The sequence below is a fragment of the Podarcis bocagei genome (assembly GCF_964188305.1).
Source record: "Podarcis bocagei genome assembly, chromosome: 2".
NCBI classification, from domain to species: Eukaryota; Metazoa; Chordata; class Lepidosauria; order Squamata; family Lacertidae; genus Podarcis; species Podarcis bocagei.
The window spans coordinates 74,356,971-74,378,537 of record NC_138126.1 but is presented as its reverse complement, the minus strand read 5'-3'; the positions used below and the strand labels follow the sequence as shown (position 1 = coordinate 74,378,537).

Sequence of the window (21,567 nt, the reverse complement as noted above, 5' to 3'; positions counted from 1 at the left end):
CAAATGAATCTTTCTCTGCCCATTCTTAGTTCCAAAGAGTAGAAGCTGGTCCGTTAAGTATTTATTTTTTTAAACTGACCTGGTCAGCAAAACCCCAGTAGGAAGATGCTCAGTTGGAATTTCAGCTTCATAAACTGTCTTCAAATCCATCTGTGGCATCTTTCTCTCTCCCTGAAATCTAATGGCCCTGAAGTGCAAGGCTGCTTTAATAACATCTGTTCCCCCTGAATTACTGGAGAAAAGTATTGATATAGCCATATTGTCAAGAAGTAATTTTAATCATGTTTTGACAGGGCAATTCTTTACCACAGCGTTGTCAGTAAAAATGTTTATGTTACTTCGCTGTTATTATCCTTCGTAGTGGCATGGTAAAACATTGCACATGTGCTGGAAATGAAGGCAGTGCTTAGGATTTTATGATTTAGTATTTATGGGAATTCCTTTGCGGATTGTCATCTTTTCCAAAGGATAATAGCATCCTGTGGTCTTGTCATCAAGTGCAATTTTCTCCTAATAGCTCTTGTGATTAAACCACAAACAAAACTATTTTCCACAGTTTTGTTCTTTCCTTCCTCATTCCTAGAAGAAGAAAAACAGGGTGGTGGTGGTGAATGGTATCTAGTCATTGGTACCTTAGAGAACCCCTGCCCTGTATGTTATGATTTCTTATGGTGGTGGCTTGTGAGATAATGTTGTACTTGGGGATTAAAATATGCTTATACTCCTTTCGTTATGATGAAACCAGGCGTATTTTGGAAAATCTGAAAATGCACAGAAGCAGCAGAAAAAAGCAGGCCTTTGTTCTTAGGGTTTGCCAAATCAGGACCCAGAGGTTATGTGGGTGGTTTTAAATCCCCCTTTGCCATGAGAAAAGAGGTAGCCAGAGCTGCTTCTGCCTGTTTGTGTTCAACCAAAGGTGAACTGTCCTGGAAGATAGTAGTCAAGATAACCCCACAATTAATTGGTAGTTGTTACAGCAATGAGCTCATATATGTTTATACTCACTTGCATTGATACAAGTTAATGGGCTTGCTTTGATGTAATCCTTATCTGTGGGCTTGGGGTGCTGGGCTCTGAGCCAGAAAAGGGGAACTATCTGTCAGACTTGGGTATTTGCCACCCATGCCCTCATCTGGGCAGCTGCAGCAACGGGAAGGCCTAGACAAAGTGACGTTTGCTGCTTTGTGTATAAAGAATGTATGCATGTTTGTTTGGGCATGGACAAGCCATCTCCTTTCTGTGGTGTCCATCCCACGTCTGCAAAGGCTGAGGGTGCTTACCTTTTTCCTCTCTGGAGAAGTACATAGAGCTAATGCAGGAAGTTGGAAGAGTTATTGGAAGAGCTCAGATTAATTTTACTGGATCCAACGTTTACCGGCATTGCTTGGAAATGTAAGGCATGTGTGTGCATGTGCACGCTTTCTCTTTCTATGTCTCTGTGGGAGGGGACCCCATCCAGGAAGGTGGGAGTGAAGGGATCGGAGGATGGTACCCATGACCCTTTCTCAAAAGTCCTAATGTCCCCATGGGCCTAGAAAAGTTTGTGATATATGACTTGTGCAATTCAGACTAGATGTAATGCCATCTGTTTCTAGATAGCAATATATAAGGGAGGAATTGAGAGTAGGTGTAGTAAGGATGAACTGCTCCATTTGTGTTGCATAGCGTATCACTGTAGTTACATCCAGCACGGTTAGCTGTGATGGTGTGTTCACAGCAGGGTTTCTGTACAATTGGTGTGTGAATCTCTGCTGCCCTTAATATTCTTTTTCTCTCAATATACTTGGTTCAGTGGACAGTAAGAAAAATGCTTTGAATTAACCAAGGATACTGTTCTTAAAAAAAAAGGAAAGCACAAGAGTTCTAGGAATAAGTGTTCTTAGAAATAACTTGGGCCATGTCTGCCTTAAAGTTTATATGGAGTACAATCTGATTTCCATGCACATCTGACCTGTGCACAGATGTGCATTCACCCTTATGCACCATAGCAGAGAGTTAATTGATGTAGATGCAATGGGTTGGTATGTAACATGGCATCTGGCATACTTCTTCCTCTCGGGAATCATTTGTTTTGCAAACAACTTCCACACCTGCATGCAAATACTGTGAGAGGGAAGCATAGGCTTTTTTTCGTGTTATGTAGAAACAATGCCACTTACCGTGAGCTCTGACCATTGAGATACTTGCACACCCACCCACTTCGTATGTACCAGCGGAAAGAGTGGTAGTGATAATGTGCAGCACAAGTGAGGCTTTGAATAATTGGAAGACAGTTGGCTTGCGGTATGGACATAAATGAACTGAAGTAAAGATTAGCTTCTTCCATCTTAGAGATTTGGTTGTGATCTTGTGGTGTGCACCTCTCTCTCTCCTGTTTGAATATGAAATTGGGTTTGTGCCAAAAAATAAACCTCCAGAGTGGCTTCTTGTGCTTCTGGCATGTGCTGGGGCATATCCTGATGTGGACCCTCTAGTTTAAACAGGCAGTGGTTCATTGGTTTGGGCACTGTAATAAAAGGTCATGGGTTGAGGAGAATTGTGCCAAGGTGCCATCTTTAATCAATAGTGCCACCCTCCCCTCAAGGTAAATGGCGTTTCCATGTGCTCTGGCTTCTGTCACGGTGTTCTGTTGCGCCAGAAGCTGTTTAATCATGCCGGCCACATGATCTGGAAAGCTGTCTGTGGACAAATGCCGGCTCCTTTGGCCTGAAGTAAGATGACCGCCGCTTCCCATAGTTGCCTTTGACTGGACTTAACCATCCAGGGCTCCTTTACCTTTTTTTTAACCTAGTTGCAGAAGCTCAGTAGGAGGCTAGTCTTTTAACCCATTTCATACAGGAAACTTAATCAGGAGCATAAATTTATGGGAACAGAAACTTCGCCCTCAAACCCTTCTGAATGCCAGTCCTAAAATCTTGGTGAAAACCCTTGTGAATGTTATTGACTTGGTGAAATCCGCATGATAAGCATTTTACATTTCAGTGGCTTGTTGAATGGAGCCAGCCACCATGTGGTTCAATTTTCAAACCATTACCGTGGGGCTATTGCTTGTCCAAGACTACATCTCCCCTTAGCAAAATAATTTCCACCTTTTATTTGACATCAAGTCAAAGATCGATGCTGTTGCTGCTATGGGCCATGGATGATTTCTAAAGGGGTTCTCCCAAACTTTTCATCAACTTATTTGCTCCATTGGGCAATTGGCTATAAGTAAGTGCTGACCTTGATCCAGATTTAGAGATGCATGGTATCCTTGAGTTCTCCACGCCACAGTGATGGACATTCCTTAAATTTGTATTTATTGTAGAATTGGTTTGAAAGTTTTGGTTTCCACAAATTCTGCATGATTAAAAATAAAATACACCCAAGTGGCAGAGGGATTTAGAAGAAAAATGTTACTGCACCTTAAACTGCAGTGGTTCAGTGATGTTCTTTTTCACTCTTTAAGCCCCTGGTAATTCTCTTGTCATTAGGCTAAGTATTCACTGGTATGGTTGGGTTAATGCGATGTGTGGATATCCTGAGATAACAGTGATTTGGTGCCATAATGAGTTTCCTGAACAGTAAGTGTAATATTCACTTTCTTTTGTTACAGATGGAAGAGAAACGGCGAAAGTACTCGATCAGCAGTGATAACTCAGACACCACTGACAGTAAGACCTTTAATTCAAGGCTTTGAACAAGATAACTAAACGATTCACCTCCAGCAGGGAAAGCATTTGAATAATTACTTTGCAGACAGCTGGGGAAAGCTACATTTTACTGGGTAGTCCCTGAACAATAAATTGTACTTGGGGATTGCTTTTCAAAACATGCTACAAGACGTTAATATCCACTTGCATATCTGGCAGTGGGGTGCCTTTTGTCTGATCTAAGTGTCCTTCTCCTCCTGTGAACGGTGCGCAAGAGGAAGCCATAAAATAAAACTGATTATAAAACTTTGACTCAGACAAAACCCTTGATAGACGGCACACTGCAACCTATCTTCTCTCATAACAGCTTAGTCAAAGGACACTGGGCTTCAGGAAGGAGCAAGTGTTTGAAATAAACTTAACTTTAAAACCAAAGTAGTCTTTGGCAAGGCTGGAAAGCTATCTGATGGCTACGTTACAGGAACAAAAACTGAGGAAGACACTAAACACAAGGAAGCCAAAAAGAGGCGAAGCCTCCAAGTGGTGCTTAGAAGTACAGCATTTTAATTGAAAGATGCAACATGGTCAACACATTTTGACATACGACTTCTTCCATGTTCAATAAAGTGTTCTGTTTCCAAGCATCATTTTGAGTACTGTATGGGAACTGTTCTGGCTCAGTTTTCCATCAGTAAATTGTGTAGTTTAGGCTCTTAGCACTTCAAGGGCAGAATGTTTGTTGGCATAAAAACAAACTGTAGGTGGTTAAACTGGGCATATTGTAGGAATTAGTTTGGGATGTGCAACATGAACACAATTTACTTTAGTGTGCAAATATTATGGACTCTTCTCCGTAACTTCCCATGCTATGTTACCTTTAAACAAGCTACAAGATGTGGCATTTAAAACCGTGTGACAATGTGCAGCTACTGTCACTTCCTGGAAAAGGAAGGTCATGGCTCTGTTTACAGTTACTCTGCAGGAGAGCATTTGTCAACAGTTAAAACATCACCTACTGCATAAATACCAAAGTCCAACTGAGATAAGGTGGTGCAGTTTAATACTGTGATTAACAATGTTTTAACCCCTCAAGAGCCCTAAAGCTCTCCTGAAAAGTTTTTTAGAGGTTTATTTTTTAGGGTTATTAAAAGCCTGGTGCTGAGAGGAAGGGGTGATAGTTCAGGGACAGAGCATGTGCCAGGCAGGCAGAAGGTTAAATGGCTGGCATCTCTTGTTAAAGGATGTCCAGTAGCAGCACTACCTGGGAATTGAGTGCAGCCTTCCCCACTGGTGCTTTGCAGCTGTTGTTAGACTCCCAACTCCCACTCAGTCAGTATTGCAAATGGTCAGGGACGATGGGAGGTGTAGTCCAGAGCCTCTGGAGGCCACCAGGTTGGTAAAGGCTGATTTAAACAAGACACTGCTAACTGAGCGGACAATACTGGTCTAGATGTCCTAACTCAGTAAGAATCAGCTTCATGTGTTGTGTTTTGCCTCTTGAGTTAGCCATGTGAGGCTGGATGATGCCACTCTTGGGATCAGACACTTCCTGGGGATTTTCACCTTGCTGACCCAAACTTCTAGGTGGAGTTTAACATTTCTTCCACGTTTAACTTTTTAATACAGGTACACATCCAGGACTTGATACATTCAAATGCAAAATGAGCACAGCATATTATTACACATCTTTATATGCAAGTGTCTTTCTTAAAAGAATAACCAACCACCTCTTGGAATAGAGAGAGAGTCCAAAAGCTGTATGCAAGTACAGGACTATGATCTGCAGTGTTCTTTAACTCATGTAAGAGTAACAACACAGTACAAAAATTGACTTGCGTTAGGTTTTGGGGTAGGTTCCCCCACACAGATGTTTTCAGAATAGTATGCATGGGTAGGCCTCAGCATGGCCTATATAGAACTACTTCCATAGCCTTTTACCCCTTGAGGACAGTGTATGTGCATGCTGGCATGCTGGCACAGAGTTCATTTACCCATTCAGATTTATAAGTGTCAGACTCAAGGAGGAGTTGACATGTGGGAGGGAAAGTTTGCCCTCCTGACCCACAGAATAAAGCAAGTTTATTCTGAACCGAGAAAGCCAAAAGAGATAAATGGCAGCATAAGGTTCTATGTTATGATTTAATTGGAACAAGTCAAGCAACAAGGACCTTTTTAGCCTGCGGGGACTTTTACTGCAATGGCAACAGCAGCTTTCCCCCCTCTTTTCTTTTTCTTTTTTCTTTTTTTTTTGCAGACTCTCTGCATGGAGAGCCTTTAAAAAAATTGTAAAGGTGTGATCTCTAGCACTTGAGAGAGGATCAGAACAGAGCTCCTGCATAAACTATTTAAAGCAACAGCTAAAAGAGCAAGTTTCTGTGGCCTTCCTCTAAATAGCAGAACCACATAACAATGGATGGTTTTATCAAATACCCTGGCTGGCATCTTAAATTGGATTAGAAGAGACTTAACACAATTAACAACAGTTTGTAATCCTTGAATGTCTGCAACCTGTAAAATCCACTCATTCCATGACTGCTTGTGTGAGTACTCGGCACCTCATGTGAAGTACACTTCAATGACCAATAAAATTAAGGCTTGTTGATGACACTTGAGTTGCTACAAGGGCTCTTGCCGGGCTGCTTCATTGTAGACCTTACCATGTCTAAAAGCTGCCATTCTTGTCACTTGGTAAAGCACCTGAGTGGAGTTGCTCTAGCAAGAGACTCCTCCCAGGGCCATAGGAAGCTGCCTTAAACTGAGTTTATCTATATTGATCCATCTAACTCAGTATTGTCTACATTGACTGGCAGTGGCTCTCCAGGATTTCATGCAGGGCTGTCTCCCAGCCCTACCTGGAGACGCCTGTGGGGCTTGAACCTGGGAAATGCTTGCAATGATGGAGCAATCTGCTTAGCTGTGTTGAATCCTTCACTTTGGGTCTGCATAGGTTGGCTCACAGTGACTGAGATATATGATTAGCACAGGGGGGAAAGCAGGAAGGAATCACCCAACAAAGAGTTAGAGCTAATTAAAAACCTCAGCTTTGTTATGAGATTTCCACTAAGGTTTGTCCACTCTTATTATGCTTAAAGCTACTAGCCCATAACTGAAGCAACACTTGATGCTTCCCCTGGATTTGTATTTTCTTAAGACCCAGATGCTTGTCCAAATTAGAAGCATTTGAAGTACAATAGCTATACAGGATATTCAAGAGCATCATTTAGGACAGTGGTTCTCAACCTGTGGGTCCCCAGATGTTTTACTACAACTCCCATCATCCTTGAGCTCTGACCTTGCTAGCTAGGGGTGATGGGAGTTGTAGTTCACCAACATCTGGGGACACACAGGTTGAGAAAGGCTGATTTAGGAGAAACCTATATTTCCAATCAAGTAATGCATCTAGTAAAGAGATAATTCAAACAAGAGGCAACAGGAGCAAAACAAAGCTGCTGGCCTCACGTAGAACCAGTTTATATACCTCTGCTAAGTTTCACCCAGTCGCTTTCTCAGAAGTTCTGGTGCATTGAATTATTCTCCTCAGCAACACAGTTGGTGTTCAGATTGCAGTCCATAGGTCCTGAAGAATCATCAACAAGTGAACTGTAAATTTCTTGTTAGACACCAGTTAGATGGTGATTAGACTTTTCTTCATGGAACTCTTGCTGTTGTTATCTTAATGAATTTTGTTTTCATTTGAAGGTCAGACAACGTCAGCTTCAAGGTGCTCCAAAATTCCAAATACAAAATCCGGTTGGTCAAGACAGAAGGAGAAGAAACCCTCAGAGGTAGGTTGCATTTCATCTTTCTATTCAGCCTCTGTGTTTGGCATTTGGTGTGTGTGTGTGTGTGTGTGTGTGTGTGTGTGTAGGTTTAAATACAAAAAGTAATGTTCTCAAACCTGAAGTTAAGGGCAGCTCTTGACACACCAGCAGGGATCAGAGACACTAGAAGGAAGCCCATATCTCTCTCCTTCGAAATACATAAACAATTCTAGTGAACTCCCATCTGAAGATGCAGAAAGCACATTAGGTGACTGTCCAGCACCATTTTAGTGCAGGTCCAGAACTCATGCTTCTCATAACACCTCTCCAGCTAACAGCTGTAGCTGGGGCTAGATCTGGTCCGATGAATTACAGCTATATGATAGTTCCCAGTTGAGCTTTGCTAGAGCTGTCTGTCTAGTTGCTGTCCTTGGTCCTGCAGTACCTACTATCTGTTGGCTTTCATTGCACTTTTGATCCAGGTAAACCCCTAGTTCATCCCAAACTTGATTCCAAGACAAATGAAAGCCTCTGCAGACATTCATTCACTGTCATTTGTATTCTGGTTCCACTTTTTGTCTTGATGTGGTAAAACCTTAATTACATGTTTACTCCTTGATATGCTTACATATGTATATATTTTAATTTTGCACACTGGTGTGGAGCTGTTGGGTAAGCTGTGACCAAGCAGAAGGCATCCAGAGTTGTGGTATATGACCATCCACAGAAAGACTTGGGGACGGTCCAGTAAATGGCTTTCCATAGAGCTCACTAAAACCTAGGGCTAGCCTTGAGCATATCGTTTGTAGATGATGGAATGTTACCATCCATGCAGCACTCATGGATCAGTCTAATGTGTGAATGAGCCTGACACAGTGGGAAATGCTCCAACAGACTTCCATATGGCTTCCAGTTTCTTTAGCTATTTTAAGACAATAGCTAAATTTGACTGGATGACGAGTATTCTCAGTAGACCACAGTTTAGAGTTATCCTACATCTCCCAACAAAAAGCAGTTTGTGTGTGCATTTGGGTGGTGCCAGTTTTAACTACAGCTAAAGATGCAGTGCTGCACTAGTGGCGTTTGGGATGAAGACTCCACATAGTGCAGGAACGAATGTATTTTATTTGTTTATTCTAATGTTCATTGGCTGTGTTTCCACTGAAAACTTTGCTTAAGGCAATGCACAATAAAATTAAATGCGCAGAATAAAAGAAGCAAAACAGCAAACTACAACTCAGTAGAGAACGAAGATCAAATTCTATACTTCAGTTACATTTTTTAGTTTCACTGCCTGGTACTTGTGGTGAAGAACAGCTCATTTGACAAGAAAGGTTAGTTATACATATTTCTCTAGGGCCCCAGGAAGTGTGTGACACACAGTACCCAACAGAAGAATCAGATTCCTCGGAGATGAGGTGAATCACTCATCACAAGCTGAAGGAGAAACAGCCTGGCCCTTTCAAATGACAACTCAGGGTTGGAAAACTGTTCTCTTTGGTTGCCTGAGGTGTCATTCTCCATTGCTCTAGCAAATACCATTCCTTTTCAAGATACCACGTTTCAGGAATTATGCCTTTGCACAGACTGAGAATACACATTACTGTAGACTGCAAACATAAATTTTGTTGCCATGTGGAAAGAACTGGTTGTTCATGGTGAACAGGAAAGAAGATATAACGGGTGCTTTTAACACATTTATTTATTGTGGCTACACCTGTATGTGTGGTTACTGAGATAGAAAGGAATCAAAAGCATATAGACAGGCTTGAATAAAATGGCCTTGTGGGATCTAAAAAACATTCCCTGTCATAGCGCTGGTGAATCTTCACTGTAGTGTAAGCATTATTAAATATTTATTTCTAAATTTTAGATTTTTTTAAAAAAAGTACTTAGAATTAGACAGCACTTTCAAGCACTCCACATACAGTGACTTGGATCCCAAGTTGCTCCTCCATTCACACCAGAGAGATGGCAGTTTTTGACTGCACCCCCCCATCCCAAATCACCCCCAAAGGTTTCACAGTCCCCAGGAGCATATTTTCAGGGGACATCAGAGGAAAGCTGAGACATGAAAGCCCCATGATCGTGAACTCTGTTGTGATCCAAGCCATTACAATGAAACTCTTACAACAACCCTGCAAGGTGGGTGTGCGTTATCAGCCCCGTGTTGTAGATGTGAGTATTGAGGCTGTGAAGCAACCAATGACTTGCCTAAAGCTAGACATTAACAGCAGATGTAATACTCTGGGACCTGCTGATTCATAACTCAGTCTTTTAGCCACATTGACTGTCCAAATGAGTTAAGATGCTGTCTCTGGCACACTAAAAAGCAGCCCTGGATTCTGGAAGGCGTGAGATCCAAGATGAACGACCCTAGGACTGTCCCTCTTGAGGCCGTGTTCTAGTTCCATCTTTGAGCTGAGATGCCCTTCTTGTTTCCTCTAGATAGAAGCATAGGCAGGAAAGATAAGGAATCAAAGGCATTAGTGCAACATAGTCATTAGCTAAATCAAGAGTGGTGCTTATTATGAAAGGCTGTGTGACAAGGGATTAGCTATATGCATTTGCAGTTCAACTGGAAAAACGAGCTTCTTTGCAGAGGAAAAAAACACACCAAGCCTTTTGCCAACACTGAGGTCATTATGCAGCATTATCAGGACACCCAGCAACAAGCCTGAGGCCCGTTCCAAACAGTCAAGGTAGCTGCCATGTATCTGTGGAGATGGTGAGACTATAGAGTCCTAACATAATATAGGCTTCTGCTTACATATGCGTTAGCAATGTGGTTTACAAACGTGTGCCATAATGGCTCTCCTTTGGCAAGACTATATATATATATATATATATATATATTCCTTTTGACAGCCTGAAGATGTATTTGAGTGGTGATAAAGCATAGTGAAATCATAGTATGGATGGAATTGCAAGGCTTTTCACTGTTCACCTGTGTCTGTTCCTCTTATTCAGGGGCTGGCTAGTGACATATACCAAGGGAATATGTATGTAAAGAAGTACAACCAAAGGAATTGGGGAATACCCTTCTTTTGGCTGCCGCAGCACAGGTTAGCCAGATACAGTGGTACCTCGCGTTACAGACGCTTCAGGTTACAGACTCCACCAACCCAGAAATAGTACCTTGGGTTAAGAACTTTGCTTCAGGATGAGAACAGAAATTGCGCGGCGGCGGGAGGCCCCATTAGCTAAAGTGGCACCTCAGGTTAAGAACAGTTTCAGGTTAAGAACGGACCTCCAGAACGAATTAAGTTCTTAACCCGAGTACTAAAAACAAAAGACTGTACGGTATGCGGTTAAGTGATCTTAAGTGTGACAACCTCTGTCATCACCTTCCCATTGTTCCCTGAGTTTCTGGTTCCTGGCCTCTGAACAGCATGTAGATCTGACCTTGCTGTGTTTGGGATCCATATTAGCTGGGAGCTGCCAGAAATTGTCCACTGAAACTATCAACTTAATGTAGCCATTCAAAGGGCAAATGGCATACTAAGAACCCATAGTAAAGAATATATAATGCCTCATTTACAATTATATTCTGCCTGCCTTTTGAATATTGAGCACCATTTTTGGTTGCTGTCGTATGGAAAGGATTTAGTAGACTTTGGAAAATAAAGCAGAATAAATTGACCAGGAACATGGACCAGGGGCCTTAGATAGCAAAAGGGAGAGATGGATGGATGGTAGTACTATATCCGCATAGTACTGCTCTATAGCAAAAGTGAACGAGGAGATGCTGACTTAAACACACAGGTTTTAAAACAGATGGAAGGAGATACTTTTACACAACTCACTATTAACCCAAAGAACTAGTTATATCGGGAAGAAGTGAAGGCTAACTTGCAACCAAAAAAGGTTTTTATATTTTCAAAGAAGTGCATCAGTGGTTTTGACCAAGATGGAATGTGGATTAAATTCTGCATAAGCCTTTTGTATACCTCTTCTGAAATTGCCAATACTTGCTGCTTTCAGAAAAGGGTTGAAAACATCAATCACTTTCTAATACATAGGATTCAGAACAATTATTCACCATGGGGCCAGTTCTCAAACACACACTAATGAGAACAACACAATCCTATAAAAGTCTACTCAGAAGTATGTCCTGTTGAGCTCTATGGGACCTGATCCCACATAAAGACGTGTAGGATTGTAAACCTCAGTGCCTAATCTAGGTTCCAGTCCAACATCCAAGCTTAAGTGAAAGCATTAAGATAAAAGCCAATTCATTCCCATGGCTCCAAGTCCCTATCTAGCTGCCCATGCTGGTCTTGGAACTCACATTCCCATTTCTTGCCAAAAAGGTCCTGAACTTTGAGCAAAACAAAGCATTGCAATTCAAATTAAGCATGTTTATGAAAAATGGCCTTATCTTCTAGTTAAAAGCAGTTTTATTCTTTGTTTTAGTTTTGAAGTCCAAAACAGAATCAAAAGCTTTCGATCTCAGCCAGAAGCAGATTTCACACAAACACAGAAAAGTTAACCAAAGAGGAAGGAACTCTGGTGTTTTCCAGGGACACTTAAAGCAAGCTAGGTCTCTAGCAGCCCCAGATTTGCCAATCTGCAGCTGCTTTTAAAAGCATTGGCTGTTGGTGGAGGGTTTAGAGTGCCAGTTGAATTCTAGTGAGATTGGCTAGAGCTTTTGAAAGTGAATAAAACAGCCTTGAAACGGATATAGAAAAATTAATAGGAAAGCAAGTGAAGAGGCTGATGGGAAGAGAGAAAACTGAAGTGGTTAGATGTGAAGCAGAAGTGGTTTTGTGCCAAGCCAGTGCAAAGCAGCACATTATGGGAGATGGAGAATTTCAACAGTTGCAAAGGGGTCTGACAAAACTGCTGACCATTATCATCTTCAGGTTTCTCTTGTTTGTACGCGTCACTGGGGTAATAAAGTTGAGTCTTCAATGCAGCAAGAAAATGGCTTCTAAAATTATCTTCCTCTAGAAGTTTGTTTATGGTGGTGAAATCCCGCTTGTTTCAGCACTTTGCAGAGCATATAGGTACTTCTCGTGGTAGGCATGTACTTACTGTGGACTGCTAGCCACAAATATGCTTAAACTGCTTAATTGATTTGACTTCCCTGTATTTAAAGCAATTTTATTGCTTGTAGAGTTCCTACTTGTTTAGTCCTGTTGGTCAGCTGACTGTCAGTTGGAAACCAGACAGCGGTGGTGGTGGTGGGGGAATCTTCAGAGCCCTATTGGAAGATGCTGGGGATTGAATCAGGAAACTTCTTCCTACAGAGCAGATGCTCTGCTACTGAGCTACAGTGCTTCATGTGTAACATCAATTCATGGATTCCATTTGCACCCATCTTCCTTTCCACCACATGCATCCATAAGGGAATGCCTTGCAGAATGGTAGTTTCTCCCAAAGTATAAATGCAAGTAGACCTGAAAATGATCTGCCTCTACTCAAAGTTTGAGGACTGTAAATTGTAGTCCTGTAGGGCCAGTGAGTAGAGGCTGATCATTTTCAGGGACACGGGTGGCACTGTGGTCTAAACCACTGAGCCTAGGGCTTGCTGATCAGAAGGTCAGTGGTTCGAATCCCCACAATGGGGTGAGCTCCCGTTGCGCGGTCCCAGCTCCTGCCAACCTAGCAGTTTGAAAGCACGTCAAAGTGCAAGTAGATAAATAGGTACCGCTTTGGCGAGAAGGTAAACGGCGTTTCTGTGCAATGCTCTGGTTTCACCAGAAGCGGCTTAGTCATGCTGGCCACATGACCCAGAAAAACTGTCTGCGGACAAACGTCGGCTCCCTCGGCCAGTAAAGCGAGATGAGCACCACAACCCCAGAGTCATCCGTGACTGGACTTAACTGTCAGGGGTCCTTTACCTTTACCTTTTTAGGGCCAGTGAACACACTTGGTTGCAGCTTGATCCTGAGATGTGCTCACTACTAAGTACAGGCTATGCCCGATTTGTGCGTGGTCGTGTTCTGGGTTATTGTGCATGACAGTGGAGCGTGCATAAGCCCGCTCTGCCCCATTAAGCCCCATTCCACTCCCTTTCCTGGTTACCTCTGGGTTGCCGTGATGCGTGCGTGCACAGTTGTGCACATTCTAAATGTGTGTGAATTGGTCCTTGCCTGTAAACTGTTTGATTTAGTATGGAATATACTGACCACAACAGCCATGGAACAAAAAAACTCATAGAGTGTGATTCACTTAAAGATCCTGCATAAGGGATTCCACTTGTGCCATGGAGTCCCCCCCACCCACAGTCCCCTTCTGAATTTGGCTCTGGGGAACACTGGGAGAACCCCCAGAACAGCATGCAGGGGGAGGAGCAATTGTTCTGTCTGGCCAGCTGAAAATTTTGTGCAGACAGAATGATCGCCTCAGCTTGACATTGAATTCCACCCATAACATTATGTTTATACTGAAGGAGTGTTATACTGGCCTTCAGGGCAGATTAATCAGAACAGATGTTTCAGATTGGAGTGTTATGCTTTGGTCAGTTACTTTGGAGTAATCTCAGTGGCTTCAGTATACGTACTCTATGCTAAAGATTCTGCAAATCATAGCCTTAGGCTCATTTTAATACTCATGCAATAGCATGAACGGAGCATAAACAATTGTTCCAACACATTAATGAGCCTTCTCAGTGTGAGAACTACACAGCCTGCATCAGTGTCAGATTGTTCCTTTATGGGCAAAGTCTACAGCTGATAAAGTATTCAAATTAAGCAAATTTATGCAAAACTGATCTGCTAATTAAAAGCGGTTCTAAGCAAGACTTCCTTCAGTTTACTTAAGATGTCTAAAATGAAAATGATCACTTCTCCTAAACATAGTTGCTTGGAAAGTAAATCTCACTGTTTCAGTAGAACTTTCAAGTAAGTGTGTTTTGGATCAGGGCTTAGAGTCTCATTTCAGAATATGGCAGTGCCATGGATTGGCTAGAAATAATGATACTTTGAGAAGTGGCTGATTGGTTCTGCATTGATTGATTATACAGTTTCTTTTAGATTCTGCCAGCCTTCAAACCATTCATGAAGTTAGTGCCCAGTTGACTTACTCTTGCTTGGTAATTCCAGAGCACAGTCCATTAGGGGCTAACCTCATTGGATTTTAATATTCTAGATTGCATTTTCTATGTCTCTTAAAAATAATATAACATCTAGTTGAACTTTTTTTTTTAAAGAGCACTTCATATTTGGGCAGGTATAGCCATAGGACGGCTTCCAACTCTATGACTCTATAAGTTGCTTATGAAAAGCTAGACGGCAGCCTTTATGATATTTGTTTATGATTATTCTTGTGATCTCAGGTTCACACAATCAAAGTATTTCCTTGGCCTTGAACCGAAACCTGTGATTGGTTGCTTGAGCTCTGAGAAGTAAAGAGTCATGCTGGTTGGGTTATCTTTTGTTATGGCTGTGGCTAATATATGGGGCTATTGCTTCTTATTGATTCAAGGCTTTTAATTCTTCAGAAGTGTTTAAAAAGAATACCAACCCACTTTCCTAAGTAGGCAATAAATAAGAACCTTTGCAAATAGCATGTTGAAACACACTTGTGGTGATTTGATTCAGCCTCTGCCAGTCTCGGGAGCTCAGAGGAGTGGAAATGACATATATTTCCATTGAGCTGATTTTTAATGACAGTATTTATCATGTTAAAGCAGTAGCCGATGCAGAACCAATAACTCAGAAGGACAGATTGCCAGTCCAGCACCTGCAGCACTTCCTAATGCAGGGTTTCTTACCGGCTTTGGAAGTTATAGATGTTTGCTGTAGGTTCTTTGGGAGCGGGAACTTTTCTCTGGGTGAATGAATTCTCCATTCACAAACTGTGTGAGGCAAGAAGAGTTCCGAATGGATGACACAGAGCTGATGAATGGCACCACAGGGGCGCCAAGTATGGGGTGCTCTGGGTGCCTGAGCACCCACCAAAATTTTGTTGTGGGTGCTCTGCACCCACACCCAGGGCCCCCCCACAACTTCTGAGATTGTGCAAGGCCTAGGACAACATCTCTGAGGCCTCAAGAGATGCTTTCTAAGGCCTTCTGAGGTTTCAGAACCTGACTTCCAGGGGTACTGGAAGTCAGGTTCGAAGGCTGGGGGGCGGGCGGGTGTGATGTCATACACTGGGCACGCATAACCTGGGGCCCAAGTTGGCTCCCCTGGAACACCATAGGCTTTATTAGAGCAACCAGTTGGCAATTCACCCATCAGTCAGTACAATGGCCCTAATCCAGTTAAAGTTGGTGGTGCCAAAGTCCCATTGAAACCAGTGGATAAAACACATGGACTAACTTAAGTCCAGTTCCTTTCAGTAGAACTTAAGGTCAAAGGGTTATATCCAATGGAATCCCCTCAAAGACAAAAGGCTTATTGATCCAGTGGCAGCAAAACACAGAAGGGAAGTGGTTTAAGCTGATTCCTCCTCTCGCTGACAGCTCCGCCTGCCTTTGGGAGTGGTAGTGCAAGGAAGCTGCGGGATTGAGGGTGAATTGGCAAAATAGACACTCCCTTCTCATTGCACTAATGGGAACTTCCACTGCATCAAACAGTTTTCAGCTGCTATCTTGGCAGCTGTCACCAACTGAGTTTACTATTAGCAGAATCTGCACATTGGAACTCCCTGATTATTGACACCAGGAGAAAATATACATAAATAAGAAAATCAGGGGAAACATAAATAAAATACAGCATCTTCACAGACAGGGAAAGAAAGGTAATACAATACAGTGTTGTGCGGACAATTAGTCTATCAAACTTAAATTTATATGTGCGTTCACAGGCTTGTCAGATAAATAAAAAAGATAATAGCATTGCTTCCTATACTCTCTTTTCTCAGTTTTTTTCTAACCAAAACTGTTTTCTGTTAAGACTAATACCTCAGACCAGAACATGTTCACACTATCCAGACCTTAGTTTCTGGCCATGTGTCTCCTAGTTTAGAAATGAAATGAAATCATACTGCTCAGCAAGGAATTTTTCCTTTGTACTTCTTTGTCCCCTTGGATACTTTATTTATAGGAAATTTCTCCCAGGAGAGCAATTTGCCACACAGGTAACTCTCAACTTACACACATATAACTTGTGCGCATTCAGCTTGATGTGCTTGACAATTAGGGGGAGGGGGGAGGAAAGGGGGTGGGTGTCCATGGAAAAAGACTTTGGCAATCCCACCTGCCATTGAACCCAGTGTGTATTGGCTTTACACGCTGTCCCCATGTAAGTTGAGAGTCGCCTATTCTATTCTAAGCTGATCAAGGGTCTTTCAGAATTTTATTACATATGACCATGCCAGTGCTAACAAATACAAAATGATCCCTTTGTTTAAGTCTTGCCGCCTCCTATGTGTATAAAAATCAGCAGAGCTAAATAAAGAGGAATGACGGTCTATTTAATTAGAACGCTCTCATTTGTGCTGACAAAAAGGTGGTTTAGACCCCTGCCCATTCCATTGTTCCTCCTCTAGTGGTGGTCCAATTAAGTTCTCACCAGAGTCTCTGACTCGTGAGTGGAACCAAAAGAGGCATCAAATCAATATTTCACATGATAAAGAGACCAAGCCCTTTACAGGCACGTTTGCATCTTTATTTATTTGGCTAAATTGGATTAATTACATAGTGGCGCTCCCCTTTTTTGTCTATGAACCTAACAGAAAAGACCTCAGTTGGCAACCCAAGAGCCAAGTGTGTCTTAATATTGGTTGTAGATAATGTTTTGCATAGAAGTCCAATAGAGTGTATAACTGATGAGACTGTATAACTGATGAGGCTATATATTAAATGATCTGCTATTATATTTGAACAAGAAATGCCACTGCAGTAGGATAACTGGGGCCATTCCTGATGCCAAGTGTCTCACCCATTTGGTCCATATTTTAAATGTTGTCGATGTATAAGCATTTTCAAAGAACTGTAAAGAACCAAATTTTTGTTTCCAGAATGGGAGGGTGCTGTGCTGTGTGTCCTCTAACTACATCCCTCATCCGTACCCATTGTTCATTCTCATTCTCTATTAGCAAAGGAACCATATGGTTTAGTTGACATGTTTCCAGTTCATAAGTTTATTTTTCTAGCCAAAAGCTATGACAAACTTTTATTAGGCAATAGTATTAATAAAATAATACAGAACATTCATCCATAATATAAAAATCAATAGTATAACTAAGGCTTTGTGCATCTCTGACAGATAAAATTCTGTTATTTTGCCTTTTAAAAATCTAGCTTGCCAACACCCATGATGTAAGAGAGAAGTTTCCAGAGACACCAGCAAACTGAAATCCAGCTTGATTTCAGATTAAACCTCCGAATCACCACAACAATTTATAGTGATTTTCCTGATGCTTTTGCAGCCAGTGCATAGATGGCCACTCTCTGTGTTACGAAGCTATTATTTTCCTTCAGAAGAAACCAGATCGTTTCTGCTGAGGTGTGCCTGCTTGCTTGTGTGAACAAGGGTTTCAGAAAGTGATCTCTTGGATCTCTATATGAGGGGCAGTCTAACAGATAATGAGTGATGTGTTTTACCTGAGGTTGACCACAAATACAAAGTCTGTCTGAGTATGTTATAGCGGCCATCCAATACTGCAGTGGGTGTCGCTTGGAAATGCAGCTCAGTAAAGGCATTTCTTAAGGAAACTGGTGAGAGTTCGGTCAGATAATGAGCTCTGAAATGCTCTGTTCTCAAGAGTGGATACCAAGGGGGAAAATTGGTGTTTCTAATTAATTGTAGGTTCCTTCTGGATTCTATCTAGAAGAGCCAGTCCTTTAGTTGACACTTATTCAAGGTCAAAATAGAACTCATTTCTGAAAAATAATAATACAAACATCTTGACAAGCTGCTTTCCAGAGTTGGTTATCGCCCGATTCTATATAGCACAGTACAGGAAAATGCTCAATAGGCACAGTAGCAATTTTAAAAATGTTCTTCAGCTGAGTACAGTCCACTTTTGCCTTAATTGTTGGACTGGACTGGCTTCAAATGCTATTACCTTCCATCTTCCATACTCTGCTTTCTTCTCCAGAAATTTGTTACATAGAGAGCAACTAATTTCTGCTTGGGGGTGTCCTGATTGTCTTTTGCCCAGTGGCTACGGAAAGGCCAAATAAACTAGAGCCATAAAGCTGATTAACCTATCATATTCCTGACCAGTTTATCATTCTATTAAATTAGAGGTGTATCCCTTTAAACATTTCTCATTGTTTGGAGAAGCAATTAACATCTTCCAAGCAGATCAGTTGAACTGGTGTTGCTAAGCAGCAGAACTTTAAAGATAATTTGTCAATTTCTGCAGAAGGAAGAAAATAATAAACAGTCCTATTGAGAGAAAATTGCTCATTTTCCAGTATGCAACTTTCCCTCCACCACCAGGTCTTCAGTTCACCATTGCTCAATTTATTCTTTATTTAGCTTCTATAAATAATTCGGAATTGAGTGGAATGATTGAGTCTTTTCCCAAACGCTAATCCTAGATAATTTGAAACAAAAGGGGGGAAATGTTCAGATTACAGTCTGAGTATATTAGCTGTTGGTAGCTTTCCAGGCCACTTCTGTGGTTTCTTTTAGGCCTTTTCTGCAGCATTCCATCACTTCTAAAGGGCCCTAGTTTGAACATTCATAATTTTGTGCATTTCCAGCTCCACATCAGAAGAAGTATCATCATCACTAGAGTGCTGGCACACTTCCTTGTCTTTGAATGTGGGAAGCTTATCTCTTCAGAGGGGCACTAAACAAGTGAGGTAGCAATATTACAAATCAAGGCTGTGCATGCCTTTCTATTTTCAAGGAAGTAGATGCAGTCATTTGGCATAATATTAGAACTAATCTGCTGTCTCGGTCCTGATATGAAAAGCCAGAAGAGACAGCTTGGGAGTAGGGGATGCTGGGAAAGGGTAAGTTAGTGAAGGAAAAAGCAGAAGCTTGCAACCTGTGTAGATGTTCAGGTAAGATATTTGCCCCAAACATCCATTCTAGATTCTACAAGCTCTCTTGAGCTTTGATACCCTGTGACTGTTGCATGTTTTCCATTCAGTCCTGGCTCACCAGGTAGCCAAAGCCTCACACACAGCTCAGTATATGTAAGCTTCTCAGCAAAGATGATGCTGCCGGAGGCTGCAGCAGGTGAGAACATGTGTTCAGATGCAGAGAAGCCATGACCCCCATTAAAGCCATCCTGGTGACATAAAATGAACTAAATAAGTGGAGCCAGGTAGCTGCTGGAAATCAGTCAAACAAACAAACAAACAAAAATTCAAACCAACCAACCACCACCACATTTCATTTTTATGGTAAGGAGCTTGCTTGCAAAACAAGATTCCTTTCTCATCCAGGCGCATGTCAAGGAGAAGGTGTGTCCACCTGCTGCTGCAAAAGAACCCCAAAGTGATTGATTTTTAATGCTTGATCTTTAATGCTTGATCTTCACTGCCTGTGTGCCTGCGGCATGGAAGTTGGGGGTGGGGAGGGAGAGTGTGAGTGAGTGAAGAGGGAGGGGGGACTGCAATGAAAGCAGCAAACTGTCAGGTAGCTGACTGTCAATTAAGCGAACTGCTCTTCATTCATGACCTTCCGTTAGCCCACCCTCTGCCGAAAAGGCCTCCAGATGGTGGGGAGGGCAAGGAGGAAAAGCACTTTACTGCAACAATAACAGATTACGGAGGCACGCTTAACTCTGCTGACAATTGGTCTGTGAATGAGATCTCCCCCTTTGTAGGGGTTCATTGGGTGGGAGTTCAGACGCTGCTTGGATGGGACAATATAAGCAGATAGACAGCCAGATTAGATGGAGTTAGCTTTTATCTCCTGATCCCCTATTAAAACTATTTGGGTGATTCACGCCATTGAAGATTCCCATCTGTGGCTTTCTTTCTTTCTTTCTCTTTCTTTCTTTCTTTCTTTCTTTCTTTCTTTCTTTCTTTCTTTCTTTCTTTCTTTCTTTTGCATGGACTCTGCAAACAGTATCAGCCCCCAAGCGCTAATGCATTATATAGTGCCCAACAGCTTGCCATTTAGTTCTGTTGAGAAATTTTCATTTTTGTAGTGCAAACCTCTGCAGTCATGCCTGCAAGTGAAAACATAGTACTGGTTGTATGGATTTCTGACTTCCATTTCCAATTTCCTTCTACCACATCTTAGAACAAGACAGTGTTTCTCTCTTGTAACAATTTCCAGAGGGGTTAGCTGTGTTAGTTTCTTGCAGCAAAAACCGAAATGAGGGGGGAAAAAACAATTTCCCTCTGACCTTGCTGTTTACAATTCCTAACCACCAGCAGCCTCCAACCAAGCGTACAGATAGATAGATACCTGTAACTCAGGACAACACTTCATGCATCTGATAATGTGGACTGTATTCCATAAAAAATCTTTGTCTTTAAGGTACCACAGGTTTCTTTGTTGTTTTCTCTCTTGTGCTCCAGTACTTCCATTTCACCAGAAAATATTGATAAAAAGGTCCCAGCCGTTGCATACCCAGATTTACTAATATCTCTGTTCATAGACACCTATAACTTAGCCTGACATGAAGCCCTAAACTATCCACATGAGAATACACTGTTTTATGTTGAGTTTAATACACTGGGTGCAAATTCTCTGTTTTATCGATGGTAGGTAGAAATGGGTTAGGGTTGGTTAGGCAAGTGAAGAGTTGAAGCTATCTGGGATGCTGGTGTTAAGGGCTTGGCAGAGCTAGGAACTCAAAAGCTTTGCATCAGCAGGACTATCTGGGATGGTTTCAGGACCATGGCTAGAGTGCCTATAATATTCTCTGACAGGCAGGTAACACCGACCATGTTTGCACAATCAGATCTTTGTTTAATAAAGCAAAATGCTCACAAGCCCGTGGTTTAGTGTGAAGTTTGAAAGTGTCGCATGTAACATGAGAGCAGAGAGCAAGAGCGTACTTGCACAGGATGCAGAGCTCAAGGGAACAACACATTTAAGCAAAGCAAAAGCCATTCCAAATTCCTGCAGGCAATCCCTTGCTTGGATGCAGGGGGAGGCAGAGCTGAAGTATCACTACAACTTAAACCATAGGATACTTGAAATGTCATTCCTTCCTATTGTTTAAGTTGTAGCATGTGATTCTCAGTTAGCATGCTTTAAAAATGGGAATAAACAGATTCATCGATGATAAGTATGTCAGTTCCTCTTAGGCATAATAGCTATAAATGGAACCTCCATGGCCAGAGGCATCCATCTATTGAT

The 21,567-nt window shown here is 41.9% G+C and overlaps 1 protein-coding gene across 2 annotated transcripts in view; it reads left to right on the top strand.

The window, feature by feature from the left end:
• Window positions 1–21,567, top strand: part of JADE2 (jade family PHD finger 2) — a 149,896-nt gene that overhangs the window by 16,102 nt on the left and 112,227 nt on the right. For both annotated transcript variants that reach the window (XM_081185556.1, XM_081185555.1), the window contains exons 2-3: window positions 3,596–3,653; window positions 7,332–7,417. In XM_081185556.1, coding sequence (XP_081041682.1) covers window positions 3,596–3,653; window positions 7,332–7,417 — 144 coding nt within the window. The remainder of the gene's footprint in view (window positions 1–3,595; window positions 3,654–7,331; window positions 7,418–21,567) is intronic.